Genomic DNA, 17,242 nt, shown 5'->3' with positions numbered 1-17,242 from the left:
CACTTCATATGGGCGGTTAATATGTTGCAGTTACCAACTAATTAATAGGTTCAGAAGATATATTCAGCAAAGAAAGTGCAAAGGGAATGCCCTAAATATTTTTGAAAACCCCATTCGAATGTGACCACAAGTTCGCGCCGAATGGTTCTGGTATTTTGTACACCACATTCGCTGGCATTTCTTGGCGCCCCGGCGACGGTCACATTGCGCGGCACACCACAGCGAAAAATAATCGAACCGGACGCGTTTGGCCGTTGAGTTTTGATTTGTGATTCCGACGCGCAGCCGTTGAGCGCAATTCGCTTAATTTGTTGATCATTTTGTTGGTTAAATTGCTTAAGCAGGTACGCGAAATCGCTAGCCAGAGGACGAAGAACCGGGCAACGCTGCCAATGCGCGTCTGTGTGTGTGTGTTCGTGTGTGCGTGAGCCTATGCCCGCCGCTTTTTAATTAAATCAATTGTAACAAAAAGGAGAAAAGCAAACAAACATGAAAATGATGTCCGCTAAATGCATGAAAACAGCGTCCAGTTAATGAAAGTAAACGAATCGAGTACAAACGAATTATTTGTCTCCTTGTGCGTTCGTTTTATTGTGTTTCGAGTGTGTTGGTGTGTGTTTTTGTGTATGTTCCACGATCTGTTCTTAAAAAGCTGCCTTAAACACGAAACAGCAGAAGATCCATGGAAATGGAGACCATTGAAGAACAATCGAAGTGCGGTGAGTACCGAAAGAGGGCGCAGGCGGCTGCCGTGGGGCGTGGCAGGTCCAAATGCTACGCGAATCTTTCATTTTTCAATGTCGTCCAAAAAAACAAACGTAGATGTGCTGTCTCAAAGGGTGCGGGGTGGGGTAGAACCACACTCGGGGCTAAAAGATCCTCATAAAAAATGTCGCTGGCAGCAAAATGCAAACAACAAAATAAGTAAATCGACTATAAGTACATCTTTTATGTGTATTTGTGTGACTAAAAAAGCAACGGCATCGCGTCGCTGATATTTTAATCTTATTTTCTGAATTTATTTCGGTGTAGAACATATTTATCGCATAAATGCGAAATGCCTCCCTCTCTTCATCATTTCCCCGCTCTCTCTCCTCTCTTCGTCGGCACTGTACCGAGCGCAACAACAACGGCAACAGCAACAACTGAGGCGCCCTAACTGTTGTGAGAGTAAAAGTAAAGGACAGGCAACAACAATTTAAGCGATCAGTTCCTGTTGTCAGTGATGCGCATTCAGCCCTTTTTAGCCAAGGAGTTGTAGCTAAAAAAGAAAGTAGACAAGAAATTGGGGAAGTTTATTTGTTTTATCTTTGTTTAACTTACTTTAGGTATGCTCTATGAAATTCGTATTAATTTTTTAATTGGTTTGTAAGCAATTGAAATTGATTTCCATACCAAGCCTTCAATTTCCGCAACGAGAACATGTAACTGCAAATTCCATACAATTTCATATCATATACAAAGGTTATTGCCTTAAAAAATACGTGTAAATATGTTGTGTGGCAAGAATTTTTCCAATGCGCGGCATAAACAAATAAAATTATCATTTAATGTACATTGTGTATGAATTTAAGGCGCAAATAAAGCATATATCAATTAAAAGTTTATAATTTGGTTAGCATATAAAATCAATTCGCCTTTGATGTTGTTATTTAGCCTTTAAATGCACATAGATACTTTTGGAAACGTGGCCACGTGATAACTTTGTAAACTTTTCCGTCTGCTCCGATCTGATATTTGCGCACTGGTGGTACTTGCCAGGTAAGAAGATGTTATCCTGCTCGGCAGGCTCTTTGCTTCTTCTTTCTCCTCTTGCTGCACAGGATCCTTGATCCTTACTTTCCGGGTGATTTACCTACCCCGCTGTCCGCTGTCCGCTGCCCGCTTACCTCGTATTCCATTTACACATGTTGACAGGCCGCACATGCCTATAGAGCCATGACTATATAGTGTGTAGTCCGTGTTTTCCGTCCCTCAACGCTAATGGCATTTTACATGGGCCGCGGACCTTCGGAATCTGCTCTTCGCCTACGTCAAGGCTTCCGCGGGATACGTAATTTTATTACAAGATTTTTCTTTGATGACTGTCTGTGCTGTTTGACAAAATCCGCTACACAGCGAGAAATCTATTGATCATTTAAATTTCTAGAGATTAAAAGTGATTTACTAACACTTTTTAAAACGTCTTGAATTGAAATACATTTTCTTTAAAATAAAATAGTTTTAATTTTGGATTTCATTGTCACTTAAAAATGCTATTAGGTCTAGGTCATATTTTCTAAAATCAACTATTGTCATTATGGGTTAACCATGATTTGTCATAGGATATTTTTCGCTGCGTGGCTGCGAATGCTCAGAAACCCACACACAGCCCTCTTCTTCCGATGGCTTTTCATTCCTCAGATGCCACTCAATTAGTTTTTCATCGTTTCTCTGGCAGGCAGCCAGCGAGGAAAGGCAGAAAATAAATAACAACAGCGGATTTCGCTCGGGCAAAAAGGAAGGAAATTCCCGAATGGCGAAAAATGGTGGCCGCCACCTGTGAGTTTCAGCACTTCTCTCACAGTCGGAAATTTTGCTTACCATTTTGCTTACCTTTTTGCTTACCTTTTCTGCTCACCTCACTTACATACATATCTTCATCTTCTTTGAGCCGAGCCCACCACCTGTGGCTATGCAAAATGCGATTTCAGTTTCAGGCGTTCCCTGAGCTCGTCTTGCATTTAGTTATGTTTTAGAGTCCGATCCTCGAGGATCCTTGTGCAAAATGTTGCACTTACCGCTGGTGCAGTTCAACTTTGGCAGCCATTTGGGCAAAAAGAGCAGCAAAGTGGTCACGGTTCAGCGACAATCCGCCTCCTACTTCACATATGCCGCCGCCGAGGAGGTCAAGCAGGCGAAGCTCCGACAGGCCGCCTTGTGTCAGGTGTACGAGGATTTTACAGGTATTCCAAGAGTCCCAGATAAACCCCTTCAGGTACTCCTCTCCGTTTCCGAGGGTTGCAAATGCGCAAATGCACGAGGAACATGTTCGCCAGAGGGAAACATAAGTAGGGTAAAGTCATGCGTGAATCATCCATCCATCCAGACATTGAAAAACACCTGGGAAAGGTGCAGGAACAGAGTACTAGCTATGTATTTCGTAAATAAATATATCACTTTCCGAGGAAAGCATTTAATGTCGTGTTAGGATGATATTTATTTAAATGACAGTCGAGCAATTCGTAGAACTAATTGAGCACATTAAAGTGCACAACATGATCAGACGAGAAGTGTTGTCATAAAAATGATTCGTAGAATTACGAATATTAAAACATGAAAATATAGCATGTCCTCTGTGGTTTTTTATGGCCAGAAGTCTCTTAAACAGGGTTAATAAATCAAACACTTTTCCTCATATTACTCAAGTATTTTAGTACCAATCAATCTTCTAAAAATTCAGCATTCCCATGCAGCGCATTCCGTATCACCGCTTTTATTGGATTTCACATTCCTGTGGTATTCCTACCTTATAAATATTCTGTTAGTCCATAAATCCCCCGATTTCCATTAGGTAAATTGCATTGTTTATCGCTTGTTTTGGGAATGCATATCTGGAATATCTATTTGAAAATACCGAGACGTCAGCGAGATGAGAATACGACACGAACTGCAGTTCTTCCTCAGCAGTTTCCTGGACTTTGTTCAATTGCACAAGTGGCGAATGTCTCGCCAGATACAGATACGGATACAGATACAAATGTATATAGATGCAATTGGCATCGGTTACAGCTGCACAATTCTGGATAAAATTAATGCAACAAAGCCGCCGTCTGTGGTCACTCGTCTTCTTCCATGTGTTGTGTCCATGTCGATTGGGGGTAAATGATTTGCACTTGAAAACATTCGCTATCTCTGGTCCATTTCTCATTCATTGCGCATACTCTACTTTTGCTGCGTGGCAAAAACTATGGCAATAAACGAAGGTCGCCTTCTTTTCGGCGGCTAAGAAATCGACACAATTAAAATTGTTGTCAACAGCTCGCAATTTGGCTGCTTAATGATCGACAGCGCATTGCTGCGGCGTCTGCTGACCAGGCCCCCATTCGCCATTCGCCATCCTCCAATCTCCAACCTCCATCTTCGATCTGTATGTGAGTCCATCCTCAAGGGGTTCTATTTTGGTTAGTCGCTCTGCTCTGTTTCCTCGCATTTCTTTGTTTTATTTTGCACAATTTCGCCGCGATCTACTTGTACTCTTCTCCCCTGTCTCGCGCACTCAATTGCATAAACAAACAAATCCACAAAATAGCCATTAATCAAACAAAATCTTTTCTCCAGTCGCCCGTAAACAGTTGATCCAGTTGAAAGTAGTGTATGGGTCATGCGGATATCGAACTGTAATTAATTATGCTGCCAATAAAATATTTACTTTGTTAGCGATTTGTTAAAATTGATTTTGTTAGGAAACATGCATAAATCAAAAATATTTTAAGTAAATAAAGTAGGAGGCACATAAGTACGATGGTCCAATGAATAAAGTATGAACTTCGGCAAAGGAATATTTTTAAGTACATTTTTAAAGTATTATATATTTTCAAATAAATAAACACTTGTTGAACAATTTTGTTTTAAATATTGTAAGACCCACCTTTGAACGGCATTTATTTGCTTGATTTACTTCTGACATGCACTTAACCCCATGCCATTGGCCATTTCTGATTTCTGAGATTCCCATTCCTAATGACTTTTTCCGATTTGTTTCGCCCACCAGAGATGTCCATAACAACGCTGCCCACGCGCATCTGCCTGGTGGGAGGCGTTGGCCAGGACGCGGACACGCTGCAGGCAGCCGAATCCTTTGGCCTGCCCATCGTTACGTCGGACACGGGCCTGGACATCCTCGAGGAGTCGTCGGACTGGCGGACCTTCTACGTGCTGGACGACTTCGAGGGTGCCAGCTTCGAGGCGATACACAAGCAGAAGGAATGGTGAGTACACTTACAACTAGTCATCGCCGGCACTAATAATAACTTGGCCAAAAGCTGAGGAACAATGGGGCTGCTTAATTTAGACCAAATCTGTCACATGTGGCCAGCTGTCCGCCCCCACATCCTTCCACTTATTTTTCAACCCACTTTTCTTTCTGCCTGTGCGAGATGCCCCACAGTCAAGAGCCATTATCATCATCGCCATGCTGAGCCGCAGCAAATTGAGTTTGAAATCGAGACACACGCACGGGCGTACTGCTTCTCCGCTCCAAGTGCCCCTGTGGATGCGGATCCACTCGTTGGCCACCAGTTCCAAGATTGACAGCGTCAGCCATGCGCCAGATATGCCGATATACCACACGGCTCCTCTGCCCGCTTCCTTCCGATTCCAATACCCTTTCTCGGGGTGTCAGCATTACTTGAATGCTTGAATTGGGTAAACAGAGTAGTTTGTTTACAAATTCGAATGTATTTCTTGGAAAGCATGTTACGCGTGCTCGATACCCATAAACTCATTTCAAATAATATCTTTCAGAAATGGCCTTAAATGCATTTTCAATTACAAATGTGCACACCTGTGTGATCTTGTTCATGTAAACAATACTCGGTTACACATAGACCTTTGTTTATTAGTTTATTCATTTAAACTAATTGTAAACCGAAATGCAGTTGAAAGCTCTAAAGTGATTTTTAAATTAACATGTCATTAAAGTGGTTTACTAAGCAGTTTTATGTAATATTTCTAAAGTTTTTTAGGGAATTTCCTTTAAGTGTGATCTGATATTTTGGCCAAGTAGGGTATATATTTAGTTCGACTTGCCGTCGTAAGCTTGCCATCACTTTTCGCCTGCTACAAATTGTTGTCAAATTTGAAACTTGCGCAAATGTTTGTTCTTTTGCTCCATATATATATAAATTTGGTTCGGTTTGAATTGGTTGGGCTCTTGATTTTTTGCACGCTTGATTAATTTGCCTGCTGCGTAGTAATAGACACAACTCATCCCCAATTCATTTGATATTTTCTTTCTTTTTTTTTGGGGACCCACCTCTGCCCTGTCTCATTAGTGATTAACCATAATTTTGCCATACTTTGGTTAGTGTGTATTTACGAGTTCTTTTTTGAAGGTCACCTAGTGCGTTAAAGTTGTTATGAATTCGGGGGGTCGGTGGGCGTCTGTTTTCCGTTTCATGTTTTCCCAACACGCTCCGCTTGTAAGGAAAAATAAAAGAAATGGCCAAACGGGAAAAAGAGCAAAAAAGTGGCTTCTATCCACCCATTAAGAATTATTATTTATCTTAGATTTTCATTCATGTTTCGGTTCGTTTTGTTATTGCAATTTGTATTTGGTTTTCATCACTTTTTTTCTGCTCGCCAAATGAACGGAAAATAAAACAAAGCTGAGGTGCGCAAAAGTTGTTTTTCCTCTGCGCTAATTATACTTCATGTTTCACATTTTTTTATTGTAGTATTCCATCTATAAATTTAATTGGTCTTCGCCTATAGAAAAACATAAACTGGTATTAAATCTGGAATTTGTTTATCATCTGGAAAACTACGTAGAAAGTTTATTTGCAGCGTTAGATGTTTATTTTTTAAATAAATATGCACTTTGTGAGTTTGTTTTTGTCAACTGATATGAATAAATCGTGACTATGAAATACACCTGTGTTTAAGTTGGTCATTAAAATTTACATAATCCATCAAATGCTTTTCTCGGTTTTCACAAAGTTTTTTCTTGGCTTAACCCAAAATATTTAGTAAAATGAATATGGGATTATCTTGTTTATCGTCATTGATCATCAACTTTGCACTTACACAAAATTCATTGGGAAACAGACGAATTTTAATGAGCTATTCTCAGGAATCGCAGATTAGTGAAATGAACAACCAGAGGCACTTTAACGGCCACTTAACCTTGCCCAAAAATGATGCCACAAAGATCTTGTTAATCGGTGTTCCCAGCATTGCCTATATGTTTTGATATATATTCTGAATCATAGGGCCGATCCATTCGCATAATGGGGGAAGTCTCGTAGCAATTCATTGCCTATTTTGGGGACGTAGCGAACTGCGAATGAAATGAATTTAAAAATGAAAACAAATGAATCGCTGGCATGACAATTTCAAATAGTATTTCTTCTCACGAAATTGAAAATGAATCGTTTTGAATAATTTTTTGGGGACTTCTCTGGGGAAGCGAATTCTCTGGTGCCATTGGCCAAGTTTCAGCTGAATAAAATTGAGGAGGAGGCATTGCGACAATCTCTTGGCGCCAAGAATCTATAGGAATTCGTGTATTTTCAGATCGAGCGATGTCAAATCAAGTCGAAAGTGTTGAAAGAAACGTTTTGGGGGAAAAAAAAGAACGGAAATTCTCTGCCATAAAAAAATATAACAAATCGCGAAAAAAGATACGAATTTATGCGTTTTATTGAGGCATTTATGTGATCTGTGCTCTGGAGCGTATACATACGTATATTTAAATATATTTATTGTATATCTGCGAGCGTAAATATAATTTATAAGTTTTTCATATGGCAGTTTAATTGAGACAGCACGAGAAAGAGTCCGCGAACGACATGTCATTGACTGTTCTATAGTTTTGACCCTCGCAAAGTTCGAGTGCCCCGTGTGTTCAGTCAAAGATCGGCGCACTTTACAAAAGAATCGCCACAATCCCAGAGATGGCAGGTCATCCATTGGCGAGGCCGAAACCCCCGAGATCCCCGGAATCCCCCGATTCACTTCAATCCGATCATCCATCTCGTCCATCTCATCCATTTCATATATTGTTGTCGAGCACGCGCGGCGCATTTTTATGCTTTGACTAAGCATCAGAATTTTCCTGGGTTTTCCTTGGTTTTCCTTGGTTTCCAATGAGAAAAATTTAATTGTTCTTTGGAATTTCATTTCGCTGCTGCCGGCTGCTTAAATATTTGGTTGACTCAACTCTCTTTGCATTTCACCTGTCTCGCTTGATTTCTATGTTTACTGTCGCCTCTATTTTTCTTTCCTACACACAGAGAAATTAATGTCGAAATTTGTAGGAGATAATTGTAGGAGATTAAATACAAAATATTGGCTAAAAGAGAGGCATGTCTTAAGCACACACGATTAAGGAAATAAGAAATTGCGTCACATAAATAATATTTTGTTTATTGCATTTTGAAATTAAAAGATGACTATTAAAAAGCCCCCTAAAATCGATAATAAAATCGTTCTCTGTAGATCGCACACTCTCCCACTGAGAGTGATGTTTGCACTTCTTGTACGGGAAATGTAGGAAAATATCACGCCTGTATTGCATTTGCCACTTATGTGCCACATTAAGTGATGGGGAGAGAACAAGCTGAAGAGTGGGGAAAATCCGGGGAAAAGCGCGGGACAGGAGCCAAGAGGGTGGACCGGACCGCCCGCCTGGCATGTCAGGCATTTTCTATTTCCATTCTCCATTCGCTCGCTGCGCTGCGGTCCCATCGTTTATTCAATAATTTTCCCAAGCAACGAGGCTGGCAGTTGTGTTTGTTTAGTTGCCCGGATAGAATCATAAACTCTTGTCGCTCGGTTCCTCCGGCTAGATGTCTCAACTTATTCATAGTCTCGTTCTGCTGCTCTGAATCACGCAAAATCGTTCCGTTTGCCCGCGACAAATATTTGAGCATATGAAATATGAAAATGAAAATCTGCCTTTGTTGGTAAGGTTAACTGAACCTAACAGCCAGAAATGTGGGTGAAATGTGTAGATGGAAGTGAAAACTGATATGATAGCAGGCTCGATCAAATAGAAGAAGTGAAAGTGAGTCTAACAACAGGAAGTTAGCCTGAGAACACTGTGAGAAAGTGAAAGATCAAGTGAAAATGGAGTCAGGGGAGAAAACTACAAAAGGAAGATGGAAACTGTAAGTGTGAAACCTATTATGATAACATCAAAACATCGAAGATGATCTGTCTCAGAACTATGATAATTAAAATGTTGTATTTAAGACCATATTAAGGATGAACTACCTATATTTCCAATGAACCAGTATTTATATGCCATTTTTTTTAGCTTTAAGCATTCATATAATCTTTGGAATTCCTATAAAAAAAGGTCTTAAACTTATTTGTTGCTAATAATAGAAATCAGAAGTATGAAATGGCTTTTTGAATAGAAATCTTTAGCAGGTTTGAGTATTATCCATGCATATCTCTGCCCAGAGATTCCAATCCACAGAATCATTCATAAATTTGACCGAAAATCAAAAGCATTACTCAATGCATGCACCGCAAATTGTTTTCAATTTGATTCTTCCCCCAGTCATAATTATAAATGCGCCTTTATGAGCCACATAAATAAATAAGTGTACACATTTAATGTATCATAAATACATCCCCCTACGCCCACTAGGCGCTTTTAAACAATGCTGAACATGTCAGCTTCCGCTCGATTGATTTGTTTATAAGAACTTCCGGCTTTGTGCCCCTTGGGATGCGGAATGGGCTGAGGATGGGCTGGTGGCTGGCTGACTGACTGACTGGCTGGCTGGCTAGCTAACAGCTGTCGATGTCCGGTTTGGTAAACAAAAGAGCCCTTAGTCTGATCGGTAGGCTCTGCAGTCAAAGTTCAGTAAGGCGAAAAGCGTCGAGCCATCGCATTCATTTGTGTGTTCGGAATGCAATCGGGCAAGGAAGATACCGATACGCAACCGATTCGAAATGAATTGTGGCAACTGGCAGTGCAACTGCCACAGCAAGTGCAACTGCCACTGCAAGTGCAACTAGCAAGGTCAATTGGGGCATAAAAACCAGATTGCCTTGCATAACTCAAAAGTGTGCCACATAAATATTTAATTGCCTCTCTCTTTATATCACTTGCAGCATTCTGGGACCGCCGGCTTTGAAGTACGCGGCCGAGATGAAACAGACACTGGGCCAGAACTCGCGGCCCATTTACAATTACGCGATGCGCGGCGTGGTCACTTGTTTTACGGGCATACGCAAGAAGGATGAGCTGGTGAGTGGCTGCCTCCGCTTGGGAGTTTTCTCTGATTGTCCATATACTTTCCATGGCTTTGTAACTAATATGTAAAATACTTTTGGTTTGCAGACGAAGCTGGTCAATCTCATTCACTCGATGGGTGGCTGCATCAAGAAGGACCTGAACACCAAGACCACGCATTTGATTTGCAACCACAGTGGCGGCGAAAAGTACCAGTGAGTTCTTAATTTAGTAAAACCACTAGGTTTTGATGTTGCCTAAAAATCCTTACTAAAACTTCTTTTCCTTTAGGTACGCCAAAACCTTTCGGTTAACCGTGGTTCGTCCTGCTTGGGTGTTTGCCGCATGGGCGGATCGTAATTCGCTGGAACTCGATGCCACGCAGGAGAATTTCACGAAGACGCATCGCCTGAAGGCATTCGAGGGTCAGAAGATTTGCTTCTTTGGATTCCCTGTGGAGGAGCATCAGCATATGGTGGATGTACTTTTAGAAAACGGAGGCGTTTGCGCCGAGCTCGATGATCCGGAGTGCTCGCATGTCGTGAGTTTGCCTTTTTTCTACTTGACGCCTAAATGCAAGCTTTTTTGGGTAGTTTGGATATCGTAGTTTGCATGCTGGATTTATTTATTGTACATGCTTTTTGCTGTTTCGAACAGCTCATTTTCTTAGCCACAAAATCCTAATCCGTGTGTCTTCCAGGTGATGCCCAATACGGGCGCAGTATTTACAAGCACTAGCACTAGCACAGATACTAACCCAAGCACCCTAATTAACCCACCCGAATCCCAAATCCCAGGCAGTAGTTGTGCATCGCGGGCGGAGGAAGAAGAGCAGCGAAAGGCTGAGGATTTTGAGCAGGCGGAAATCAAAAAGGAGGAACACTCCCACACGGAAACGGACAACGGAATGACATTGGACATTGACCAGGAGCAAAAAGAGAATCTGGGCATTGAAGACGAGGATGACATACACTTTGACGAACGCCTTTTTGTGGAGGCGGCCGATATTAGAAACCACGGCGAAGATCAATTGCCTGAATCCGATGAAGAAGACTTGGAGGAGGAGCAGAAACCCAAGGTCGAGCAGGTTATAAAAGAAGAGGAGGGCGAGGAAGATGTGCAGGCCAGCACGCCAAAGACTAGTAAAATAAGGACTAGCTTAAAGGCTGCCACGCCCCTTAGTTCACCTGAAATGGATGGTATTGCATTGGACTTCGAGAGCACCACCCAGAACATTTCCCCCATTTTAAAAGCTATTGACGAGTGCGACTTGGAGACAGATGATCTGCCGCCTTCGGAGAATGACCTCAAGCGCAAGAGGGAAAGCTTCGACAATGTGTCCCTGATGTCGGTGGATTCCTTTGCCCTGCCGGCGAGCACAAAGAAACCCAAACTCATACGCACAGGATCCATTTCGAGGACGCTTCGGCGATCTGTTAGCTTTGTTGCCGAACCACTGATGAAGACTTTACGACCACGCAGGAGTTCAGTAGCAGATGCATCAAGTTTCATTGGTAGCGAAGCAGCCGATAATTCCATTTGCTCACTGGCTTCGTCCATTAATCTAACCCTAAACGAGTCCATCCGAAAGCCAGTCAAGGAGAAGCTGCGCAGCTTTTGCGGTAGGATTACAAGAAGCAGCAGTCGCAGACTGGACAGGGGTGTCGATGGCACACCGGAATGTAACACCCTGTTGGATAGTGGCTTCAAGACGCCAAAAGCACCCAAGCTCCGATCAACGGCCACGCCCAAAACAGCCAAGCGACTCTTCGGCCCCGTCTCTGGTGTGGTTTCCGCTTTGACCCTTACTAACCCAACCACTCCCACCCTGCATCCCAATACGAATCCTAATTGCACAGCCACTTTGGATGTCAACGATACCTCCTCCCACACATTTGCTTTCTGTGCTGCTGCCGTCACGCCTGCAGTGCCTGCAATGCAATCATCATCATCAACATCGTCATCTCCCATATTATCGACTTCGATCGCTGTACATAGCTCGGTGCTAGTAATTAAGTCTCCCGAAGAGTCGACAACGCGGCGTCACAGCCCCGCTCACATAGAAGAGCCCATGGCAATGGTACTTTTAAAATTCACAAGTGTTTGCTCCACAAGATCTTTTCAAATGGAGAGGACACACTTTGAAATGGCAAAATATTTCAAGTTCGAGGAAATTAGCAAAGGGCTGTCTTCTTATACAATCGAACGAACATTGAACATTTAAATATATATTTTTTTTTAGCTTTTGTATAGTGATTTTGCGAAATATTTCATCTTTTCGGATATTCTCAAACACCATTTGTATAATTCGTTGATGTGTTTTAATCATCATCTCTCATGTTTCTATTGTGTTGAATTAAATATGTTCGAGCATTTTTAACATTTTTTCAGTTGCTGTGCGAAGCGATTTCCCTCAATCCTCCCGCCATCCATTATCCATTATCCAGCCTCCTTCCATTCCAAATGTTTTGTTAATTGTTATTTAATGGTTATGCCGTAGCTTAAGTCACAACTCATATAACATCTAATTTGGTGCGGTGTCTGGAATTTCTTCTGTAAATAACTTTGGTTTCCTATGGTCTACTCAATATTTTTCTGGCCAGCGCACAAAGTACGAAAAAGTAAAAAACACAACCAAAACAAAGCAGCACAATAAATATTTGAATAACATTTATTTGCCACACACAAAACACACACACACACCCCACACACTGGTTATCGACAGACTTTCGTTCAGCTTGAATAAATGTTAAAAATGCCAACTAGAAAACAGCGTAGATAAACAAATTGAAACAATAAATGGAGAAGAGAATAAAATCGAGCAAACCTTTACCCGTCTAGCACGAGCGATTCATTCGCATTTGGGTGAATTATTATTATTTTTTGATGGACTAACAAATATTTACACAAATGTTACTCGTTCTCGGGGCAAAGCAATTTGCATTAATGTTCCGTAGCTTCACACTTTTGCCTCGTTTCGTTCGCCAAGATCTTTTTGCCGTTTCAAAGTGCTGCCAAAAATGTGCACTAAAAATGTTTTGTTTGGCCTTTTTGCATTTGATGAATGTGTTCAAAATTTATTGTGCTTGCTGCTGCTGTGCCGAGCTATATCCCTCTATATACCATCTATATAGACGCTTGATAGACTCCGTTTCGTATAATCTAAATTAGCCAGCAAACAAAACATTTTTTTTTTTGCGATCTAGCACATTTTGCATCTCTTTTACACACTAAACGATGAGCCACCGAAATTAATTGCCATGTTCTCTTCCGTTCAGGTGGTTGACGAGCACACGACTTTGACGAAGCCGGAGCCGAAGAATAATCACACGCATATCCTGAAATCAGACTGGTTCTGGTATACCATACAGAATGGCTATGCCAATGAGATGGACTATCTGTTTGGCGACGTAAGTAGAGCACTATGAAATTGTTTACAAGCTGAAACTAATAGTCGATTCTTTTCCACACACTTTAGTATTTGGATAGCATCACGAATACACCGAACACAGATCGTCGGGATTCTTTACCCATTAGCTTTAACAAAAGGAAACGCAAGCGTTTTTCGCAACGCATCCAGCTTGAGGGCACTCCGTTGGGCTCTGGAAAACGACGCTCCTCCGTTTCGGATGCCGGTCTACTGTCCGTATCGAATAGTTTATTCGATTGCACCACCAGTCCGGATAAACTGGAGTCGGATAAGTTGCTGCATGCTGAGCCGGAGGCGAGCGATGCTACACCAGCTAAGAAATCTATGCGCTTTAATCACTTTATGGACTTCTATACCACAGAGTCCAACTACGTGGGCATATTGGACACCATACTGAATGTAAGTTGAATAGGTTCTTACCAATGACAGTATTATTTATTTTTTGATGCTCGTCCACAGCTTTTCAAAAACAAATTGGAAGAGTTGGCCGAAACCAATGATCCGCTGCTCAATAAGTCCGAGATAAAGACGATCTTTGGCAACTTTCTGCCTATCCACGAGGTACACCAGAGCATGCTGGAGCATCTGCGGAAGCTGCACGCCAACTGGCGGGAAGATTGTCTAATTGGAGACATTATCATTCAACATCGCGACGAGCTGATAAAGGCCTATCCACCATACGTCAACTTTTTCGAGCAAATGAAGGAGCAATTGCAGTACTGCGATCGGGAATATCCGCGTTTCCACGCCTTTCTGAAGATAAATCAGACGAAACCGGAGTGCGGACGCCAAGGTCTACAGGATCTGATGATCCGTCCGGTTCAGCGATTGCCTAGTATCAGCCTGCTGCTGAATGATATCCTGAAACACACGACTAGTGGCAATGCGGATCACGGACGTTTGGAGGAGGCCCTGAAGGCCATCAAGCAGGTGACACTGCACATCAACGAGGACAAAAGGCGAACCGAATCGCGCATGGCCATCTTCGATATATTCAACGATATCGAAGGGTGTCCGGCGCATTTAGTGAGCTCCAACCGCAGCTTTATCTTGAAGTGTGAGGTGAACGAGCTCTCCGATTCGCTGAGCGGTCGTGGTGATAGCCTGGTTTTGTACCTGTTCTCCGATTCCATTGAGCTGTGCAAGCGGCGTTCTAAAGGATTTAATACTGCTAAATCGCCCAGCACGGCCAAGACGCATAAGCATCTCAAGCTTATATCGCTGAATACGATTCGGCTAGTGATTGACATCTCGGATAGTCCAAGGGCTTTTGGTTTGCTCTTGAGGGGCGATAAGGAGAAGCTCTATACGTTTACGATCAGTGACGAGGAGACGGATAAGTCGGTCTACGTAAAGAAATTGTGCAACCAGATTGCAGCACATACCTGCCGTACTGATGCGGTAAGTGGAAGCCTACATAGTTTAATATTCTGGAATTCATGTTCTTATTCTTGTGTTGCAGGACAAACTTTTGATTTGTCGTACCTCCCAGGAACTGGAGGTGGACATTAGCGATGTGAATGTCAGCACGCTCAGCAAAGCCTTTAAGCTGGCGGCAAAAACGCGACTCAAGGTGAGTGATTATAATGTTCTTACCCTTAAACATTTCTAATTCAATGTTTAATTCTTTTAGGTGGGTCGTGCTTTCTCCTTCAACAAGACGCCCAACAAACTGAAACGGGCCGTTTCCACGATGATGACTTCGCCGTTTGGCAGCACCAACTCTCTAACGCCCGCCTCCCAATTGGCCCAGATGCGTTTGGCCAGCTGCACGAATATTAATGTGTGTACAACTACAAAATCAAATTGAACGACAACTGATGAATAATTATATTTTTGTAGGAGGTTGATGATGAGGACTGTGCAAGCATGCGAAGCAGTTCGCCGTCAACGCAATCCGAGATGCTAGTGGTGCCGCCACTCTCGGTGCAACCCACGCGGAAAAACAAGGCCGTTGTGGGCCGCATTTAGAGCTGATGATGACTCCGCAGTCAATTTGTGTATTCCATTTTGGAAGTCTCTTTTGACGAGAGACTCGTTTGCAGTGTTATTCCTTGGGTGTGGGTGGCCCATGTCCGAGTGCATATGCAAGCTTCGAATTCGTAATCTCACAAAACAACAAGAAACCAATTATCACGCGTCCAATATTGTTTAGATTGTAAAATGTATTGTTAAGCTGCACCGGTCGATATGAAGCTCGCGAATGTTGAAGCGTTTTGCTCGGGCTATCGATTGATCATGATTAACTTGTAAATAGTTCTCCATATGTGTACTCCCGTGCCGGAATAATTGTGTCGCGTCGCTTAATGTAACCAACTACTCATTGCAGTGACTAGGGATCGCATTCACGCACGCACCGAACGATCGATTCGAATGGGTTTCGGTCGGATGATCGCCACACCGCAACAAGCTGTGAATGTTTACTGAGTAAATTTTTTAAAAACCCTATCTTACCATATTGATTATAACTCAACGATTTTGCTTGAGTAGGCAATTACGGCCCTAAGTCGTAAGGCATTCAAAGCATGATGATGTTTAAGTTAACACATGAACAATGATTAAAGAAAAACATTTTTAAATCCAAGCATTTTTTTATTTTAGTTTTAAAGCTGCAAAGTAGGCAACGAATTACACAAATTTATACATACTTTCCACCTCACCCCAAAAGATGCCATTGCTGCGCGTAGGAAATTTGGTTTTTTAATTTAGTATCTCAGACAATTTTGTTAAGGGCAATTCCAAGTAAATATTCATATACACTAAGCCAATCTAATCTTCCACACATACGAATCTGGTGTACAAAAATAAAAATATATACTAACGTAGAGGACCAAACGCTCGCTTTCAGAGTGTATAAACCGATTTGACGCCCGAATTGATTTTGCACATTGCATCGGAATGAAGTTGATACTGCAAATTATGCGATGGCACATGCAGGAGTATCTTCAGCTTCTGGCCGATCTCCAGAATGGCCATTTCGTTACTCCCGTTGGCAGTCCAAACCGCTGTAATGGATACTTCCTAAATTAATGTGGAGTACAGTTGATAAACTTACAGATCTTGTTGCTCTTGGCACGTATGTTGATCACAGCGCCGCAGATCTCGTCGGAGTATTCAAAAGTCTGACCCACCATCATCAGGAGTATATCCAGCCAAATTCGATCCAGTTCCACCTTGGCACTCTTACCCGCGGTCACCAGCCAGCGACCACCCTTGATGTTGGCCTCATCCTCCCACATGGGTCTTTGGGAGTCGAAAATTTAAGTTAGCATCTCACAATGTGCAATGATTGGTGCCTACTTTATGCCCTTCTTGAACATGGAGTAGTCGCATCCAATCTTCAGCTCGGATGGGGTCTTGATGGTATAGTACAAGCTCCAGAATGTCTCCACACTGTCGATCTCGGTAATCTCGTTCAGCATGTCCTTCCAGTGCTTGGTGCGATCGTTTTCCAAATACCACAGAGTCCACACATGCTCCAAGGGATGCTTGTACTCCACCTGGCATAGCTCTTCATCAATGGGCTCTTGCGTTTTGCTCTCCTGTGGTACACCTTCGTGGTGGTGTTGATGCTTTTGGATGTTGTCCAGCTGTTGATGCTGATCCTGCTGCTTCTTGAAATCAAAACTTTGCACTTGTGCACTGGCCATGGTTTTGAGAATGGTTTTTTGTTTTGCTACGAACAGATTACGTTAATTTATATGGTGACCTCCTCAAGGGTTGTGGTCTCAACGAATTTAGTTGGGATTCGAGTGGGGATTGCTTACTAATAACCAAAATTACTTTAGCACATTTTTCTAAGACCTAAACGAAACGTGTCGAAAAGAAGGATGTGAAACAATGACACCTGTACAACAAATGAG

At 42.3% G+C, this 17,242-nt stretch overlaps 2 protein-coding genes across 6 annotated transcripts; one reads left to right on the top strand and one right to left on the bottom strand.

Annotated features, from left to right (window-relative positions):
• The first annotated feature begins 194 nt into the window (after window positions 1-194).
• LOC122617142 (protein ECT2) lies at window positions 195-15,925 on the top strand. 5 transcript variants are annotated; one of them, XM_043792861.1, is made up of 12 exons: window positions 195-719; window positions 4,754-4,970; window positions 9,829-9,964; window positions 10,058-10,164; window positions 10,241-10,490; window positions 10,650-12,029; window positions 13,228-13,359; window positions 13,428-13,778; window positions 13,839-14,780; window positions 14,842-14,952; window positions 15,013-15,162; window positions 15,222-15,925. In XM_043792861.1, the coding sequence occupies exons 1-12, from the start codon at window positions 683-685 to the stop codon at window positions 15,348-15,350; spliced, it is 3,942 nt and encodes a 1,313-aa protein (XP_043648796.1). In that variant the 5' UTR covers window positions 195-682; the 3' UTR covers window positions 15,351-15,925. The 5 variants fall into 5 exon arrangements, with proteins under 5 accessions (XP_043648796.1, XP_043648798.1, XP_043648797.1 ...); XM_043792863.1 differs by lacking the exon at window positions 10,650-12,029 and having other exon boundaries at window positions 15,222-15,919; XM_043792862.1 differs by lacking the exons at window positions 195-719; window positions 4,754-4,970 and adding an exon at window positions 8,560-8,870.
• A 132-nt stretch (window positions 15,926-16,057) lies between these two features.
• Window positions 16,058-17,224, bottom strand: LOC122617314 (eukaryotic translation initiation factor 4E1). Its single transcript, XM_043793139.1, has 3 exons — window positions 16,680-17,224; window positions 16,435-16,622; window positions 16,058-16,384 (listed from the first exon to the last, which is right to left on the bottom strand). Exons 1-3 carry the CDS (start codon window positions 17,027-17,029, stop codon window positions 16,224-16,226), a joined length of 699 nt encoding a protein of 232 aa, XP_043649074.1. The 5' UTR covers window positions 17,030-17,224; the 3' UTR covers window positions 16,058-16,223.
• Between the last annotated feature and the right edge of the window lie 18 nt (window positions 17,225-17,242).

The sequence above is a fragment of the Drosophila teissieri genome, chromosome 3L (genome assembly GCF_016746235.2).
Source record: "Drosophila teissieri strain GT53w chromosome 3L, Prin_Dtei_1.1, whole genome shotgun sequence".
NCBI lineage: Eukaryota > Metazoa > Arthropoda > Insecta > Diptera > Drosophilidae > Drosophila > Drosophila teissieri.
Note: the sequence above shows the minus strand (reverse complement) of the source record. Positions and strands in the feature narration are given on the sequence as shown.